The sequence below is a fragment of the Lissotriton helveticus genome, chromosome 5_1, assembly GCF_964261635.1.
Source record: "Lissotriton helveticus chromosome 5_1, aLisHel1.1, whole genome shotgun sequence".
Classification (NCBI taxonomy): Eukaryota; Metazoa; Chordata; class Amphibia; order Caudata; family Salamandridae; genus Lissotriton; species Lissotriton helveticus.
The window spans coordinates 648,694,547-648,714,399 of NC_136065.1; the positions used below are offsets into that span (position 1 = coordinate 648,694,547).

The 19,853-nt window shown below is 50.1% G+C and overlaps 1 protein-coding gene across 1 annotated transcript in view; it reads left to right on the forward strand.

Annotated features, from left to right (window-relative positions):
- PPIH (peptidylprolyl isomerase H) overlaps positions 1-19,853 on the forward strand; it is a 204,824-nt gene that overhangs the window by 118,883 nt on the left and 66,088 nt on the right. The window contains exon 6 of the mRNA XM_078643042.1: positions 1,518-1,610. Coding sequence (XP_078499168.1) covers positions 1,518-1,610 — 93 coding nt within the window. The remainder of the gene's footprint in view (positions 1-1,517; positions 1,611-19,853) is intronic.

Sequence of the window (19,853 nt, forward strand, 5' to 3'; positions counted from 1 at the left end):
TTAGAGTATAGGTTTCTTTGTAAAGAAGGTTGGATGTTAAACATTTCCAAGGCTTTCTTTAACTGTAAAGAAGGTTGGATGTTAAACATTTCCAAGGCTTTCTTTAACCGTACCTAGTTAAAGTTTGTTATTATATTTGTTTCCTGCTTCATTGCAAGATGATGGGCATAGTGACGATTCCGGGCAATTCAGTGTTATAATTTTCCTCTCTGTGTGCGATCATGCTTTATGATGTGATGGGAACAGTCTTTTTCTGGATTTAGGCTGCAGAGAGCCTTAATCGTGAAACCATGGTCACGCATGCCACTATACAAAATTTATTATTCACAGCTAAGCTTAAAAGGGTGTGTTCTATATCAACAACAACGTCTTTCAATAACCAGCCGTTAATCTTAGCAGTGCATTTAATGCATGTGATTCAGTTTTAATTAAAGCAAATTGCAGTTTGTTCAGTTTCAGCAATGTGGGCTGCATTTCCATTTTGTAAATTTAAATTGACATTTAAAAAAAGTGTTTCTAATTGATCCATTTATTGGCAAAGGAGGTTCGAGCCTCTAATTAACTGTTCCCTTTTGTATTTCCTAGATGATTATTGGTGCCTGTTGGTTTCAATTGGAATTATCCTTTAAACTGGAATCTCCTGCACTTTAAAAAGTATCTGTATGTGGTGTACTTTAGCAATGCTTTATATTTGGTTTGTGAGCCTGTCTTTACCTTCCAGCATTTGTTTTCCCGTGTGAAGTTCCTGAAGTCATGTTTTGTAGGACAACTCTACCTGCGTATAGATGTGTGCTGACCTTTCATATGTGTACATCACCGTCCGTTGACCTCTGTTAATGCTACATGCACACAAAAAAAGAGAACTGCTCTGTGCACCTACCAGCTGCACATACTTCAATCAACAGGGACACATATTTTGCTGCTTCTCCTAAAGCTTGTATCTTTGAAAATTAAAAGAAATTGTCACAAGTTGAATAAGCACTCAGAACAGAGCTATGCATTTCTGACTGGAACAGCTGGCTTTATATAGGTCTAGTACGCCTAACTAAGTGTATCGGAAGATCAGTGCAGTTGCAACTGTAATAAACCTGGTATTGGGAATACGGTGCATCATTAGAGTTGTGCAGTTCAGGCTGGAATAGAAGTGAATAAATCTGGTGTCGAGAATGTGGTGCATTTCTCAGAGATGTGCAGTTGGGACTGGGCGGACATAGAGTTCGAGAGTCTGCTAGAATATCAGGAACAAGCTGCATTGGTAGGGCTGTGCTGTTGATCAGATTTTTGAAATATTTCCCCTTTAGCTTAATTGAAATGGTCTCTTTTCTATGGTTGAGGTACCATTCCTGCTTGATAACCTTCTTTGGGGTTTTGTGTAATGCTTCAGTAGAGTTGTTTTCATTTTTCTTGCTATCTATTCAATTTCACAAATTCTGGAAATATGTCATATTGCAAAATGCTTTGGACAGTATTTCTTCATATAATACTGAAAGACATGTGTGTTTTATTTTCTTTTACAGGGAGATGGCACAGGAGTTGCCAGTATATACAGGGGTCCATTTGCAGATGAAAACTTTAAATTAAAACATTCCGCTCCTGGCCTTCTTTCCATGGTAAGAAAAGAATGAAGAAGAAATAATCTTTGCTTGTGATCCTTGATTGATTATGTTGTGGAGAGTGGATATCATACTGCTTGAATTATGTATTCACTGAAGCGAGCATTCATTGGATATGTTTGTCCCTTGCCCAGAATGTTCAAGAATACGTAAACCTGATTTTATATGTACTGCACTTGCTTTCTTCTGTTACGTCTCTTCTTTGTGGCCCTCACTTACTAAGGGCAGACTCGCCAAAATCAAGGCCCCTTGAGAGCAAGAAATGGAATGTGGGTTTGAAGTGGTTGCAAGTTTGTGCTCCTTCGCGGAAATATCCTCCTCTAGGATAGCATTACGGTGATTAAACAATGTGGGCTTTTCAAGGGCAGTTGAGTAGCTCCTAGAAATTGTGTATTTAGCAAGTTCCTGATGTGGAGATGAGAAGTAGGCACTCTGATCTATGGTGCCATGCTGTTTCAAATCATAGATGCTTACCTTCTGAAGGCTTGCCTTCTTTTTTTGAAAATTTGTTTATTCGCATATAAAGTAAAGCATAACATGGTACAGGCAGTATACAAGTAGTTGCATATTGATATGTCCTATGCTGTATAGTAATGACGAATGGTACATAAATTTTCTGTTTCGTTGTATCTGCAGTTAACCAAACAAACCCCCCCCCCCTCCCAAGAAACCCACCACCCCTAGCAATCCCACCCCAGGCACTCATAATTCGTAGTTGCGTATATACATTGGCATTTGGCTACACCCAAAAACAGCTCTTGTCCAATACAGTAGTCTGTGCAATCAGTCAGAGACACGATCAATAGATGAGTGGGTTACCCCAGTTCTGTGTATCGTGGTGCACCATGCATGCCTGCGGTAATTGGTAATGTAATGTGGACAGGTTGCAACTCAAACTGCGGAGAGCGAGACATTAGATTCATCATCTCCCTCTGCCTCGAAAGCCCCTAGTATTGTGAACCAGTCCAGTGATATCAATGTCTTCCTATGACCCCTACGTTCTTCGCGTTGCAACGCCTCCCCTTCTGCCCTTCCCCATCGTATAACCTCTGTCCTCCACATGTCATGATCGGGTGGTTTGGGAGATTTCCATCGCATGGTTATTGCACGCTTCGCAAGCAGCATAGCCATATCAGTGAAGCGTGTCGACACACTCCTTTTACGCGCTGCTGGCCTTAGCCCTAGTAGTGTATGTTCCAAGGTGCGTGCTAGTGGGGGCGCACCCGCTTTGGTGAGCGATTCATGTATAGTGGTCCAATAGTAGCCCAGTTTCGGGCAGTCCCATAGCATGTGTAGCAGTGAGGCATCATCCGTTCTGCATCGAGGGCAGGTGTCTGCAGCGTCAGGGAACATAGCATGTATACGGCGCGGCGTGAGATACGCCCTGTGCAATATCATCAATTGAATGAATTTGAACTTCGGGTTTCTAGCCACTTTTTTGGGGTATTGTATGATACGCTCCCATTCCTTATCTTCGAGCGGCCGTCCAATGTCACCCTCCCACTTTACCCTCAGGGGCAACAGCGATATCGCTCTCCCCGCCCTGACGCCAGTAGTAAGCCATCTAGTTAGGTGGCTTCCCGTTCCCATAAGGTGTTGCATCGTTAGTAATGGGTTTATGGGTGGCTCTTCGCCATCCCGCGCCCATATCGTTGTCACGTAGTGTCGTAAACCAGCATGTATGAGGAATGAACCTCCCGGTACATTATGTGTGGTTCTGAAGTCCTCAAAGGACAGTATGCGCCCATCCGCAAAGAGGTCCCCAATGTGTGTTACCCCTGCGTCGTGCCATGGTGTGAGTTTGTGGCCCGAGAGCGTTCCCGATTCCAGTGGGATACCCAGTAGTGGAATTGTAGGGGCGTATGAAGTCGTTGGAGTCGTGTACTTAACTGCCTTCCGCCAGTATTGCACTGCAAGTCGGAGAAGAGGGGGGTGTCCCTAGGCAATTCCGCTCGGGGCAGGAGCAACACATGAATCTTCCCTTTGGAACGATCCTCCTCTGACATGTCGATCTCATGTAGGTTTCGGTCTGCCAGCCAGTATGCCAGCCATTGTAGTTGACAGGCAAAATTATAGGCCCGGAAGTCCGGCACTCCCAGTCCTCCAGTGTTAGACCTGGCATCATTGGCATGAGTCTCTCCTCCATTTTTTCTGTTTACGATGTTTTTGCTGGTAAATGCTTTGGGCACTGTGCCACTGCTGATCAGTGCCACAGTGCAAGTGCTCCCTATGTGAAATTGCTGTATTGATTGACTTCCATGTTTGGCTTATTTGGTTTACTGTCAGTCCCTAGTAGAGTGCACCAGGAGTGCCAGGGCTTGTAAATACAAATGCTGCTAGTGGGCTTGCAGCACAGGTTGTGCCACCCACAAGAGCGGCCCAGTAAAAGTATGTCTGAAGGTCTACCATTGCTAGACCACGTGCAGTCTGACTGTCACGAGGACTGCGTAAGTACACCTACTTGCCAGTCCCTAAACCTTCCCTTAACTTCATGTTAGTCACCCCTATGGTAGGCCCACGGGCAGGGTGCATTGTAAGCATAAGGTAGGACAAGCCTGACAAGGTTGGCATGTCCTAATAGTGAATTACAGCCATATTCGTTTTTCACTATTGTAAGGTTACCTGCTCTCCATCAGTTAGAATGGGCTGCCAGGATTATTAATGCTATAATCCTAGCGGGCTCGGGGAGCATGGTGCAATGTCGAGTTTGGTATCCCTGAACTCAGGGTTTAATAACGCATCCGTTTGTGTGGATGGTTTTTGGACTCTGTGTTTGAAAATAGCACTTTTAGAAAGTAGCTATTTTCTTGTCTAACTGTCTACCGGTCTCTGCTGGTTCTGGTGTGCGTGTGACAGGAGCTGGGTGGCTCCAGAGGTCTGAATGAGTCAGTGTGGGATGAGTGGGGCATTTGCATTGAGAGTAGGGGAAGAGTAGCTCCTGATAGCCTGCCCTGCCTGATACAATGCTGGCTCCGCCCCCCTGCCAGGCGACTGATGACTCTGTGCCTGCCTGGGACTTTCCTGCCGGGCAGCTGATGGCCCTGCCCTGCCAGTGACAATGCTGGCTCCGCTCCTGCTGGGCGGCTGAAGACTCTGCCCTGCACAATGAATAGGCCAGGTGCCTCGGCCTGGCAACACCCACAACAAACCCAGGATGGGGGGAAATTCCCCTGCATGGACAAAGGGATCAGAGCCAAAAAGGGGTATAAGAGAAGGACCCCTGAACCAAGAATTTAGATCACTTCTGACAAGGAAACCTGAACCAAGGACAAGAAGCCTGCTGATCTAAGGACTGCCTACCCCTTCTGCCAGAGTGCTGTTTGTTGGGGGAATCCTGCATTGCTTCTTTATTTTTGCCAAGGAACCAGGAGAGAGGAACTGTGTGTGTACTCTCAATCTTTGCTAAGAAAATCTCCAAGGGCTGGAAGAGTGCCAGTCTCCTGTTGAAGTTACAGGGCTAAAGGACTTCATCTGCTTAAAGTGCTGTTTGCTGGAAATTGTGAATCCAGCACCTCTGAAAAAATCCAGCAAACTCGATGCCGACGGACGCCGCCGAATCCAGCTCGACATCGTGAGTAACGGCTCCAGTGTCCCGCTTCCTCGACGCCGGCCGCCGGGCCCGATCGACGCCAGCAACAACGCCAGTGAGTAGTGAGTTCGGCTCCAGCTCCAAGTGACCTCTTGTCTGCACCGCTGCTGATCGCATCGACTTCGAGCCCTCTCGACGCCGTGAGCGCTGCTCACTCTTGCAACATCGACGACGCCGTATCCTGCTTCATCTCGTGAGCGCTGCTCCTGCCTGACTTCGGTTGACGCCGCTGCAGATCGCCCCGACTCCGAGGCCCGATCGACGCCGAAGACGCGACGCCGGATATCTCGACGCCGCTGATCATCGAGTGCTTCACTTTTCCAAGGTACTGTGTTGTGGGGGTCTGCGCGACTCCGGGCTTGACGTAGCGCTCCTCGCGGTCGACGCCGAACCTTTGGATTATCTTTGCCTCGACATCGTGTGACTCTCGTGTGGGTTACATTGTTGCCAAGAACTGTGTCTTAAAGAAGAAGAGTTGCTTTTGATACTAAAGACTTTGTGCTAAGAAGAAACCGTGCTTGAACTGTTATTTTTCCTTCCAAGAGTATTTATTAAGACTGTGGTATATTTTTGTCGTTATTTGGTCTTGTGCTAAGCCTTATATAAAAATCCTTATTTTTATAATACTACTGTGTCGTGTCCATTTGTAGTGTATTCACTTTATTACTGTATGTGGTCATAAATGCTTAACGCACTGCCTCTGAGATAAGCCTGTCTGCTTTGCCAAGCTACCAAGGGGGTGAGCAGGGGTAATCTAAGTGTGTGATCCCCTTGCCCTGACTAGAAAAGGTGTGTCCCTATTTGTCAGAAGTGTATACTTCTGCCAACTAGAGACAGCCGCTTCTAACATTGGTGGGTCAGTGGTGAGGATTTGAACTTTGCATTTATGACCCATGTGCAGTGATTAGTGTGCACTACATAGTGAAAGCAGACCATAGCGCAGCCACAATCTGTTTTGGTTGGATATTCTATTTTTGTTCTCCAAATTTCCTGAAACTTGATTTTTGAAACTGCCAGTTTTGACCATGAGTGATGCCGGAGTGACTACCCCTGCTGTTGTTGGGGAGGAATTTGATAGGAGTAAGATAAAGGAGTACAAAGCACAGCAGCTGAAACACTTTTGCAAGCAATTGAAAGTCCCTACTCCAGGCCTCTCCAAGAAAGCAGAATATCTCAAAGCATTGGAGGCCTGGTTAGAGGCCAGAGATCCCTCTGATCCGGTGGTGGTACCGACAGAGGAAGGGGAAGGGGAGGAGGAGGTGCCAGTGAATGTGCCCACATCCCCCCCTGGCAGCAGTGTTTCCTCCAAAGGTCTTTCTCCTGAAGAAAGAGAAGAAAGGGAGAAAGAGCGAGCTTACAACATGGAAATGGCAAAACTTAAGATAAATGGGCAGTTGGAAATAGAGAATGCAAGAGGCAGGAGAGAAGCTGATATGGAGATCAAAAGGTTAGAGTTTGAAAGAGAGAAGTTAGCTTTTGAGCGTGATACCAGGATGAGGGAGTTGGAGCTCAAAGCTAAAGAGTTAGAATTGAATCCCTCTGGTGGCAGCATCCCATCTGTGCCTGCAGAAAGTAGGTTTTATTTTCCTAAAGATGTGATCAAAGATTTTCAGAAGAATGAAGATATTGGTCAATGGTTTAAAGCATATGAGTTAGCATTGTTGGCCCACCGGGTCCCTGAGAAGGATTGGGGAGCGGGGTTGTGGGGTCGCTTTGTGAATGAGGGAAGAGATACCCTGTTAGACATGCCTGTTGAGGATAGGATGTCTTATGCTCATATGAAAGATGATTTAATGTTAAGGTATGGCCTAACCCCAGAAAAGTACAGACAGGCCTTTAGAGAATGTAAGAAATTGCCTGGTACGACGTGGGTGGAATATGTGTCATATTTTTGCAGAGCCATGGATGGTTGGGTAAAGGGCAGCAAAGTGGAAAGTTATGATGCTCTTTATGATTTGTTTGCTTGGGAGCACTTGTCTAATAACTGTTTCCCAGAGCTGCGCCAGCACCTTATTGATAGCAAGATATCTAACCCTAGAAAACTTGCTGAGGAGGCGGACCGCTGGGTCAGTACCAGGGTCCACAAGGGTCCAGTGGGAGACTCAGCCAAAGGTGGGCAGGGTCCCCAGCAGAGGAGTGGGGGGGACAAGGGTAAACAGAGGGAGTTCCAGAAAGGGCCCCAAAGTAATCCCCAAGGGAACCAAGGGAAGGGTTCCCAGCCTCCCCCAGATAAGAAATCAGAGGCCCCGACAGGTAAACCTGTTCGTAGGGGCCCCATGACCTGCTTCGCCTGTAAGCAGGTGGGACACCGTTTTTATGATCCTCAGTGTCCCTTGAAGAACTCTACTGCACCACCACGTGCAGCTCCCCGTCAGTTGGCGAGTGTAGCCCTGGGAGGGGAGGAGATGGTTGCCCATGGTGGGGAGGGTCCCGTAGAGATGTCCCTGGTCTCTCTAGGAGACATGGAATTGGTCCCTCCACCCCCTCTGCCTAGTAACACTAAGAAATATAGGCAGTGGGTGACCATTAATGGCCATAGAGTGGAAGCTCTCAGAGACACCGGAGCGAGTGTGACAGCTGTCAAGTGTCACTTGGTGTCCAGAGAGCAGGTTGTTCCCCACGCATTCTACCCTGTGATAGCTGCTGACAACTCCCAGAGAGAGTGTGAGGTAGCTCAAGTTTCCTTTGAATGGGGGGGAGTTTCAGGTACTCTTCAAGTTGCTGTAAGGCCCGCCATGCCTGTTGATTGTCTCCTGGGCAATGATTTGGAAGACTCCCCTTGGGCTAAGGTGGAGAGGGAGACACATTTGAAAATGTTGGGTGTGCCAGAGTGGGTGTGTGCAACCACTCGATCCATGACTACAAGTAAGGGTGTTGATGGGGTTCTGGAGCCTGAAAGTATGGCCCAGGACCCAGCTGTGAAGAGAAGAGGCAGGGGGCGCGGGAAACCGTCCCCCGTAGTTCCCGTGGTCGAGGAGGAGGCAGACCTTGAGGGGTATGCCCTGGAACCCACAGGTGAACAAGTTGCCGAACTGGGAGACCTGCCCGAGCTGACCCACTGGCAGCAGGATGGTGGTCCCTCCAGGGAGGAATTCTGTGCAGAACAGAAAGTGTGCCCTTCTCTTGTGGGTATGAGGCAGCAGGCCTCAGCCCAAACCTCAGGTGATCAGTCAGGGTCACATTTTGTTTACTGGGAGAACGACCTCCTGTATAGCGAGCCTAAGGCTGCTGAGCCTGGGTCAGCCCGTGTGCTGGTGGTACCCCAGTACTTCAGAGCCTTCCTACTGGGTTTGGCTCATGACGTTCCGTTAGCTGGACATCTGGGGCAGGACAAGACCTATGACAGGCTTGTCACCCATTTTTATTGGCCTCAGATGAGAAGGGATACAGATATCCATTGCAAGACCTGTCAAACTTGCCAGGCAAGTGGGAAAAGCGGGCGGAAGCAGAAGGCTCCCCTCCAACCTTTTCCCGTGGTCAGTAACCCCTTTGACCGGGTGGGGATTGACATTGTTGGGCCCCTGGACCCCAAGACAGCCCTGGGCAACAGGTTCATCCTGGTCTTGGTGGACCATGCCACACGGTACCCGGAAGCCATCCCTCTCAGAACAGTGACGGCCCCCGTGGTGGGACGGGCACTGATGGGTGTTTTCTCCCGCATGGGGTTCCCCAGAGAGGTGGTGTCAGACCGGGGCACCAACTTCATTTAGAACTATATGAAGTCTTTGTGGAAGGAGTGTGGGGTAACTTACAAGTTCACCACTCCTTACCACCCTCAAGGTAATGGGTTGGTTGAAAGATTCAACCGTACCCTTAAAGGCATGATTATGGGTCTTGAAGAACCGATGAGGCGTAAATGGGACGTCCTCTTGCCATGCCTGTTGTTTGCTTACCGTGAGGTGCCACAGAAGTCTCTAGGGTTCAGCCCCTTTGAGCTTTTGTATGGTCACCCGGTAAGAGGACCTTTGAGTCTGGTCAAAGAAGGCTGGGAGCAATCTCCCAGGAAACCTCCCCAGGATGTATACAGTTACATGCTGGCCTTTAGGAACCAGACTAGGCGCTTCAGAGATCTTGCTCAGGCAAATCTGGAGGCCAGCCAGGAGGAGATGAAGCGGTGGTACGACCAGAAAGCCACTCTGGTAGAGCTTCAGCCTGGACAAAAAGTTTGGGTCATGTCCCCTGTGGAACCTTGTGCGCTCAAGGACAGATGGACTGGACCATTTAAGGTTGTGGAGAAAAAGAGCGATGTCACCTACATGGTGGACTTGGAATCTCCCAGGAACCCCTTGCGGGTCCTGCATGTCAACCGTTTAAAGCCCCACTTAGAAAGGTCCGAAGTGGGCATGCTCCTAGCTACAGATGCTGGAATGGAGGAGGAGAGTGAACCTCTTCCTGACCTCCTGTATGCAAAAGAGCAAGATGGGTCAGTGGATGGTGTTGTCCTCTCTGACACACGGACCCCTGAACAGCAGCAGGATTGTCGCCAATTGTTGGGACAATTCCCTGATCTGTTTTCCTTGATTCCTGGTGTCACTCAGTGGTGTGTCCATGATGTGGACACCGGGGACAGCACTCCTGTGAAGCACAAGGCTTACAGAGTGACTGACAAGGTCAGAGCATACATCAAGGAGGAGGTCTCCAAAATGTTTGCCTTAGGGGTGGTTGAGTCCTCTAGCAGTCCTTGGGCCAGCCCAGTGGTCTTGGTCCCAAAGGCTGCAGCGCCTGGTGCTTCACCGGAACTTCGGTTCTGTGTGGATTACAGAGGACTCAATTCAGTCACCAAGACTGACGCGCACCCCATCCCCAGAGCTGATGAGCTCATAGATCGGTTGGGGGCTGCCCGGTACCTTAGTACGTTTGATCTGACGTCTGGGTACTGGCAGATCGCCTTGACTGATGGGGCAAAAGAGAGGTCAGCATTCTCCACACCAGATGGGCACTACCAGCTCCGGGTTATGCCCTTTGGGATGAAGAATGCCCCTGCCACCTTCCAGAGGTTGGTCAACCAGGTCTTGGCTGGACTGGAGGATTTCAGTGCTGCCTACCTGGACGACATCGCAGTGTTCAGCGCCAGCTGGGAGGAACACTTGCGCCACCTCCAGGAAGTGTTGTTGGCCCTGCGCAAAGCAGGCCTCACAATCAAAGCCAGTAAGTGCCAGATTGGGCAGGGTTCAGTGGTGTACTTGGGGCACCAAGTAGGGAGTGGCAAGGTGGCCCCCCTGCAACCCAAGATTGATACCATCCTGGCATGGGCACCGCCCAAAACCCAGACTCAGGTAAGAGCCTTCTTGGGTCTCACAGGTTATTACAGGAGGTTCGTCAAGGATTATGGTAACATTGTGCACTCCTTGACTTCGCTGACTTCCAGGAAGCAGCCACGACTTGTGATCTGGACTGACGCCTGTCAGACGGCCTTTGACACCTTGAAAACTGCAATGTGCACAGCACCCATACTCCAGGCACCCGACTTTTCTAAAGAATTTGTTGTCCAGACGGACGCTTCGGAGCATGGCGTGGGGGCTGTTCTAGCTCAGGTGAATGAAGAGGGCCGAGACTTACCTGTAGCCTTCATCAGTAGGAGGTTACTTCCCAGGGAACAGAGGTGGAGTGCGATAGAGAGAGAAGCATTTGCTGTGGTCTGGGCGCTGAAGAAGCTAAGACCCTACCTGTTTGGGACTCACTTCCGGGTTCAGACAGACCACAGGCCCCTCAGATGGTTGATGCAGATGAGGGGTGAGAATCCAAAGCTGTTGAGGTGGTCCATTTCCCTACAGAGGATGGACTTCACGGTGGAACACCGCCCTGGCACAGATCACGCCAATGCTGATGGTCTGTCCAGATTTTTCCGCCTTAGTGATGAGGACTCCCTAGGGTAAGGGTAGTTCTCCCCACATTTCAGCTGGAGGGGACACGTGTTAGACCTGGCATCATTGGCATGAGTCTCTCCTCCATTTTTTCTGTTTGCCTCCTCTGTTTACGATGTTTTTGCTGGTAAATGCTTTGGGCACTGTGCCACTGCTGATCAGTGCCACAGTGCAAGTGCTCCCTATGTGAAATTGCTGTATTGATTGACTTCCATGTTTGGCTTATTTGGTTTACTGTCAGTCCCTAGTAGAGTGCACCAGGAGTGCCAGGGCTTGTAAATACAAATGCTGCTAGTGGGCTTGCAGCACAGGATGTGCCACCCACAAGAGCGGCCCAGTAAAAGTATGTCTGAAGGTCTACCATTGCTAGACCACGTGCAGTCTGACTGTCACGAGGACTGCGTAAGTACACCTACTTGCCAGTCCCTAAACCTTCCCTTAACTTCATGTTAGTCACCCCTATGGTAGTCCCACGGGCAGGGTGCATTGTAAGCATAAGGTAGGACAAGCCTGACAAGGTTGGCATGTCCTAATAGTGAATTACAGCCATATTCGTTTTTCACTATTGTAAGGTTACCTGCTCTCCATCAGTTAGAATGGGCTGCCAGGATTATTAATGCTATAATCCTAGCGGGCTCGGGGAGCATGGTGCAATGTCGAGTTTGGTATCCCTGAACTCAGGGTTTAATAACGCATCCGTTTGTGTGGATGGTTTTTGGACTCTGTGTTTGAAAATAGCACTTTTAGAAAGTAGCTATTTTCTTGTCTAACTGTCTACCGGTCTCTGCTGGTTCTGGTGTGCGTGTGACAGGAGCTGGGTGGCTCCAGAGGTCTGAATGAGTCAGTGTGGGATGAGTGGGGCATTTGCATTGAGAGTAGGGGAAGAGTAGCTCCTGATAGCCTGCCCTGCCTGATACAATGCTGGCTCCGCCCCCCTGCCAGGCGACTGATGACTCTGTGCCTGCCTGGGACTTTCCTGCCGGGCAGCTGATGGCCCTGCCCTGCCAGTGACAATGCTGGCTCCGCTCCTGCTGGGCGGCTGAAGACTCTGCCCTGCACAATGAATAGGCCAGGTGCCTCGGCCTGGCAACACCCACAACAAACCCAGGATGGGGGGAAATTCCCCTGCATGGACAAAGGGATCAGAGCCAAAAAGGGGTATAAGTGAAGGACCCCTGAACCAAGAATTTAGATCACTTCTGACAAGGAAACCTGAACCAAGGACAAGAAGCCTGCTGATCTAAGGACTGCCTACCCCTTCTGCCAGAGTGCTGTTTGTTGGGGGAATCCTGCATTGCTTCTTTATTTTTGCCAAGGAACCAGGAGAGAGGAACTGTGTGTGTACTCTCAATCTTTGCTAAGAAAATCTCCAAGGGCTGGAAGAGTGCCAGTCTCCTGTTGAAGTCACAGGGCTAAAGGACTTCATCTGCTTAAAGTGCTGTTTGCTGGAAATTGTGAATCCAGCACCTCTGAAAGAATCCAGCAAACTCGATGCCGACGGACGCCGCCGAATTTAGCTCGACATCGTGAGTAACGGCTCCAGTGTCCCGCTTCCTCGACGCCGGCCGCCGGGCCCGATCGACGCCAGCAACAACGCCAGTGAGTAGTGAGTTCGGCTCCAGCTCCAAGTGACCTCTTGTCTGCACCGCTGCTGATCGCATCGACTTCGAGCCCTCTCGACGCCGTGAGCGCTGCTCACTCTTGCAACATCGACATCGACGACGCCGTATCCTGCTTCATCTCGTGAGCGCTGCTCCTGCCTGACTTCGGTTGACGCCGCTGCAGATCGCCCCGACTCCGAGGCCCGATCGACGCCGAAGATGCGACGCCGGATATCTCGACGCCGCTGATCATCGAGTGCTTCACTTTTCCAAGGTACTGTGTTGTGGGGGTCTGTGCGACTCCGGGCTCGACGTAGCGCTCCTCGCGGTCGACGCCGAACCTTTGGATTATCTTTGCCTCGACGTCGTGTGACTCTCGTGTGGGTTACATTGTTGCCAAGAACTGTGTCTTAAAGAAGAAGAGTTGCTTTTGATACTAAAGACTTTGTGCTAAGAAGAAACCGTGCTTGAACTATTATTTTTCCTTCCAAGAGTATTTATTAAGACTGTGATATATTTTTGTCGTTATTTGGTCTTGTGCTAAGCCTTATATAAAAATCCTTATTTTTATAATACTACTGTGTCGTGTCCATTTGTAGTGTATTCACTTTATTACTGTATGTGGTCATAAATGCTTAACGCACTGCCTCTGAGATAAGCCTGTCTGCTTTGCCAAGCTACCAAGGGGGTGAGCAGGGGTTATCTAAGTGTGTGATCCCCTTGCCCTGACTAGAAAAGGTGTGTCCCTATTTGTCAGAAGTGTATACTTCTGCCAACTAGAGACAGCCGCTTCTAACATCCAGTCCCAGAGGTAAGCTGTAATTTAGCAAGTCCTATGCGTCTCCGCCCGACCCCCATATTAGCTCTGTCAGGAGCGTATCCAGTGCCCTGAAAGTTGACGCTGGGATCAAGAATGGCAGGTTAGTGAAGAAGTAAATGAGTCGGGGGAGCACCACCATCTTGGAGATCGCTACTCTACCCACCACCGATAAAGGCAGCGACAACCAAAATTGTATCTGTGATTTCAACGCCCGTATTGCTCTGCCTAGGTTGCCGTCTATCATTTCCTCCGCACCTCTAGATTTGAATTCCAAGGTAGCGGAAAGTAGTTTCCGCCATTTGGAAGGTGTACGGCGGGAAAAACAGGGATGTAGAAGGACCAGTGACATTAAAGCAATATCCATACGACTTGGTTTCGCTTATCGTGAGGCCCGACAACAGTCGGTATTCTTCGAATAGCGTGGGTATCGGGTCTAGGTTACCCCGTAGGTCACGGAGGTACAGGATGATATCATCCGCATACGCGGACACCACATGAGTCGTCCCGCCTCTCTGAATGCCACGGTGAGAAGCTTCCTTCCGGAGCCTACAGAGGAGCGGTTCGAGCGCCAGTATAAATAAGAGCGGAGAGAGCGGGCATCCCTGTCTGGTGCTCCTGAAGATGGCCAAGGGTTCAGAGACACATCTAGACGTACGCACCCGTGCCGTAGGCTGGGTGTATAGTAGCCGGACCCACGCTACGTATTCCGGGGGTAGCCCGAATTTTGCAAGGGTTGCAAACATGAAATCCCATCTGAGGGAGTCGAAAGCTTGTTTCAGGTCCAGTGAGATACAACCCTCTGTGCCCACATCTTCTTGGTCTCGTGGCATCAGTTGGGCTAGTCTACGAAGGTTCATAGCTGTACTTCTACCAGGTACAAACCTGCATTGGTCGGGGTGGATCAATTGGGGGATGTACAGCGCTAGTCTAGTGGCCAATACCTTGCTCAGTACCTTGTAGTCAGTGTTAAGTAGGGATAAGGGCCTGTAGTTAGCCAGGTGCATCCCGTCTCTGCCCGGTTTTGGTAGGGAAGTTATCAAGGCCTGGAGGGACGATTGTGGCAGGGAGGTAGTCCGTAGTGCCTCTTGGTAAATAATTTGCAGTCGCGGGTGAGTAGGTCGGCAAATGCCTCATAAAATTCTACAGGTAAGCCGTCCGACCCAGGGGTTTTATTCCTCGGGAGGGCGCGTATTGCTTGTTTAATCTCTGCTGTGGTGATATTACGTTTCAGGTCGTCTCTCTGTCTATCAGTGAGTTGGGGAAGATCTAATTCCCCCATGAAGTTCTCCAGTGCCGCTTGCGACATGGGCTGGTGCTGGCCATATAGTGTAGTGTAGTAGTCCTTGAACGCAGTGTTGACTCCTAATTGAGTCAAGGCCAACGTGCCTTCTTGGTCTATAATTTCTAAAATAGGGAGGTCGGGGAGTCCCGTATAATGCGGGCTAACAGTGGGCCTGACCGATCAGCCTGCGTGTGTTGTCTGTTAGTGTAGTCGCGATAGTCCAGTAATCGTAAGTCCTCGAGCAGCTCAGCATGCCTAATGTGTGCTTCTTGTAGTGGTGTAAAGTGTAGGTTCGTGCCCGCTGCAGCGCGTTCTAACATTGCCAGTTTACCCTCTATTTCCTTGAGGCCATCAATCACCTCCCGTTTCATGCCCACCCGGGTGGCCATCGCTTCTCCTCTTATGAAGGTTTTGAACGCGTCCCATTCTATTCATCTGGAGCTAGCAGTGTCAGTATTTGTAGCAAAGTAGGACTCAATGGTGGTCGCCATGGATGATTTGAAGACCGCGTCCTCCAGCAATTCCGTGGGCAACCTCCACGTTGGTATCGGCGTTTGTGTTCTACCCCAGTGTAGTGTCAGTTCTACAGGGTTGTGGTGTGAAAGTGTCTTCCCCATGTGTTGTGCCGTAAGAACCGCCTCTAATAGAGGGCGGGAGCAGAACACCCGGTCAATTCTGGTGTGTAATTGGTGTGGCGGGGAGAAGAAGGTATATTCCTTGTCAAATAGGTGTTTACTGCGCCACGTATCTGCCAGGTCCCACCCTTCTGCCCAGTGCGTTAGCGCAGCCGCCTGTTTCCTGCTGTCGGTGGCGTGTAGTGGCGGGTGTGACCTGTCCAATGTAACATCCAACACCGCATTAAAGTCCCCCCCAACAATCCAGTGATATCCCGCCCAATCCACTAGTACACCATTAAGTCTGGTTAGAAAATCCGATTGTCCTGAATTAGGTGCATAAACACAGCCGAGCACAACAGCTGCACCATCTAGTATACCCCTCACAAACACATACCGTCCCTCTTTATCAATTCTCTGTTCCACTGGCTTGAAGGGCACAGAATTGCGGAGCCAAATAGCCGCCCCCCTTGAGAATGCAGAGTAGGACGTGGCAAAGAGTTGGCCCCTCCACTTCTTTAACAGTTTTGAGTTCTCAGCAGTGTTCAAATGTGTCTCCTGGAGGCAAGCTATCATGACTCCCCTACGGTTGAGTTGTGCCAGTATTCTGTGTCTTTTGTGTACCGAGCCCATGCCCCGCACGTTCCAGGTGCACAAGTTGTAAACATTAAGTGGCCCCATAACTGATCGCATATTGTGGCAATGTTGGGCTCGTGGGTGAGCATGCCAAGTATACCCTGTAGTAGTAGTGGAGTGCCAAGTAAACAATTAACCCCTGAACATTGAGGTCCCCAGATGAACAGACCCGGGGTCCAAACCACGATACCCAACGTGGGTAACAGTCAAACACAACCATGTTCATATGACGGGGGGTGTAGTCTATTCGGTTCCGATTCGTGCAGGTCTGCGGTGACATAGCAAGCCCTGAGCACGTATAACCCCCCCTGGCCACCCACCTGCGCGTGGCAATTCATACAGTTCATACATTACCACCCAGGTAGTGTTCAAGATGCTGGTGTCAAAATTCTGCTGCCATTTGTGCTGTGATCTTGGGGAAAAGCTGCAGGCTGTCCGCCGATCCCGATACTTTGGTATGTGTGTCTGAAAGGCTGGCGACGTCTCTCGCCGTGCCTGCATCGTGAGCGGCCAGTGCTTCCTCCGTTAGCTCCACTACCTTTGTCCGCTCCTCCGAGCTGATCGCCGTTTCCCATCTAGTCGGAGGGTTCCGTGTTGAGGGGGCTTGATCAGTATCAGTGGTAGGGCGTCGGCGGTCAGGCCGGTGACGATGGCCGCCGCTCCCATCTTCGGCAATTGGGTCTTGTGAGCTTGTCGGCGTGAGTGTAACCTCCATCCATTCTTCCGCTTCCTCTGGTGAATCAAAAAAGTGTGATTTGTTGCCATGGAGGATCTTGAGGCGGGCGGGAAATAGGAGGGCCTACTTCAAGTCCCGCTCGCGCAACTTGCGTTTTACCCCCATAAAGGTGGACCTGGCTCGCTGTACCGCTGGAGTGAAGTCTGGATACACAGATATAGTCTTATCTTCATATCGGAGTGGTGCTTTTTCCCGGGCTGCGCATAGCACTGTGTCGCGATCTTTGTAGTGGAGGAGGCATGCAATCAATGGGCGCGGCGGTGCTCCTGGCTGCGGCGGTTTGGAGGGCATCCTATGCGCTCGTTCCACGCTGTATAGAGCAGTTAGATCTTCCGTGCCTACCATCTGTGGGCTGGGATGGGGCAGTGAGCTAAATAACGGTGATGGATCAAGCCCTGATCTTTGGACTGGGTAAGAGTGGTCTGCTTAATTCAGACACTCTGTTCATCACCACCCCCTTTTCTGAATCGTTTTTGGCCACTATAGGTGTGGCAGGGTATACTCAGACATGAGTCCCTTGCTCACTGCTCCATCAGGATTCAAGCAAGCTGGGCCGACGAGGCTGAAATGCCAGAAACCGGTCCCCGGTAGCTTGTCTCCTTTCTGGTGAAGAATTGGCTTGGTAGTTTGGTCTGCCCTGTTCCCATGATGCACTGGGCCAGGGACAGACTAATTTGCATATAGCCAGGTTCTGAGCTGGGATGGGGCAGTGAGCTAAATAACGGTGATGGATCAAGCCCTGATCTTTGGACTGGGTAAGAGTGGTCTGCTTAATTCAGACACTCTGTTCATCACCACCCCCTTTTCTGAATCGTTTTTGGCCACTATAGGTGTGGCAGGGTATACTCAGACATGAGTCCCTTGCTCACTGCTCCATCAGGATTCAAGCAAGCTGGGCCGACGAGGCTGAAATGCCAGAAACCGGTCCCCGGTAGCTTGTCTCCTTTCTGGTGAAGAATTGGCTTGGTAGTTTGGTCTGCCCTGTTCCCATGATGCACTGGGCCAGGGACAGACTAATTTGCATATAGCCAGGTTCTGAGCTGGGATGGGGCAGTGAGCTAAATAACGGTGATGGATCAAGCCCTGATCTTTGGACTGGGTAAGAGTGGTCTGCTTAATTCAGACACTCTGTTCATCACCACCCCCTTTTCTGAATCGTTTTTGGCCACTATAGGTGTGGCAGGGTATACTCAGACATGAGTCCCTTGCTCACTGCTCCATCAGGATTCAAGCAAGCTGGGCCGATGAGGCTGAAATGCCAGAAACCGGTCCCCGGTAGCTTGTCTCCTTTCTGGTGAAGAATTGGCTTGGTAGTTTGGTCTGCCCTGTTCCCATGATGCACTGGGCCAGGGACAGACTAATTTGCATATAGCCAGGTTCTGAGCTGGGATGGGGCAGTGAGCTAAATAACGGTGAGGGATCAAGCCCTGATCTTTGGACTGGGTAAGAGTGGTCTGCTTAATTCAGACACTCTGTTCATCACCACCCCCTTTTCTGAATCGTTTTTGGCCACTATAGGTGTGGCAGGGTATACTCAGACATGAGTCCCTTGCTCACTGCTCCATCAGGATTCAAGCAAGCTGGGCCGACGAGGCTGAAATGCCAGAAACCGGTCCCCGGTAGCTTGTCTCCTTTCTGGTGAAGAATTGGCTTGGTAGTTTGGTCTGCCCTGTTCCCATGATGCACTGGGCCAGGGACAGACTAATTTGCATATAGCCAGGTTCTGAGCTGGGATGGGGCAGTGAGCTAAATAACGGTGATGGATCAAGCCCTGATCTTTGGACTGGGTAAGAGTGGTCTGCTTAATTCAGACACTCTGTTCATCACCACCCCCTTTTCTGAATCGTTTTTGGCCACTATAGGTGTGGCAGGGTATACTCAGACATGAGTCCCTTGCTCACTGCTCCATCAGGATTCAAGCAAGCTGGGCCGACGAGGCTGAAATGCCAGAAACCGGTCCCCGGTAGCTTGTCTCCTTTCTGGTGAAGAATTGGCTTGGTAGTTTGGTCTGCCCTGTTCCCATGATGCACTGGGCCAGGGACAGACTAATTTGCATATAGCCAGGTTCTGAGCTGGGATGGGGCAGTGAGCTAAATAACGGTGATGGATCAAGCCCTGATCTTTGGACTGGGTAAGAGTGGTCTGCTTAATTCAGACACTCTGTTCATCACCACCCCCTTTTCTGAATCGTTTTTGGCCACTATAGGTGTGGCAGGGTATACTCAGACATGAGTCCCTTGCTCACTGCTCCATCAGGATTCAAGCAAGCTGGGCCGACGAGGCTGAAATGCCAGAAACCGGTCCCCGGTAGCTTGTCTCCTTTCTGGTGAAGAATTGGCTTGGTAGTTTGGTCTGCCCTGTTCCCATGATGCACTGGGCCAGGGACAGACTAATTTGCATATAGCCAGGTTCTGAGCTGGGATGGGGCAGTGAGCTAAATAACGGTGATGGATCAAGCCCTGATCTTTGGACTGGGTAAGAGTGGTCTGCTAATTCAGACACTCTGTTCATCACCACCCCCTTTTCTGAATCGTTTTTGGCCACTATAGGTGTGGCAGGGTATACTCAGACATGAGTCCCTTGCTCACTGCTCCATCAGGATTCAAGCAAGCTGGGCCGACGAGGCTGAAATGCCAGAAACCGGTCCCCGGTAGCTTGTCTCCTTTCTGGTGAAGAATTGGCTTGGTAGTTTGGTCTGCCCTGTTCCCATGATGCACTGGGCCAGGGACAGACTAATTTGCATATAGCCAGGTTCTGAGCTGGGATGGGGCAGTGAGCTAAATAACGGTGATGGATCAAGCCCTGATCTTTGGACTGGGTAAGAGTGGTCTGCTTAATTCAGACACTCTGTTCATCACCACCCCCTTTTCTGAACCCCCTTTTCTGAATCACCATCTGTTTGAGCCAGTCTTCTACAAATTGGGTAGGATTCCTCCCCTCGCTGCGTTCCGGAATGCCCAAAATGCGGACGTTGTTGCGTCGGGCTCGTCCTTCCGCGTCATCCACCTTGTCCCATAGTTGTCTGAGTTGTTTTTCCATGCCTTCCAGCTTCGCAGAGTGTTCTGTCTGTTAGGGAATTAGATCATTGAGCGCTATTT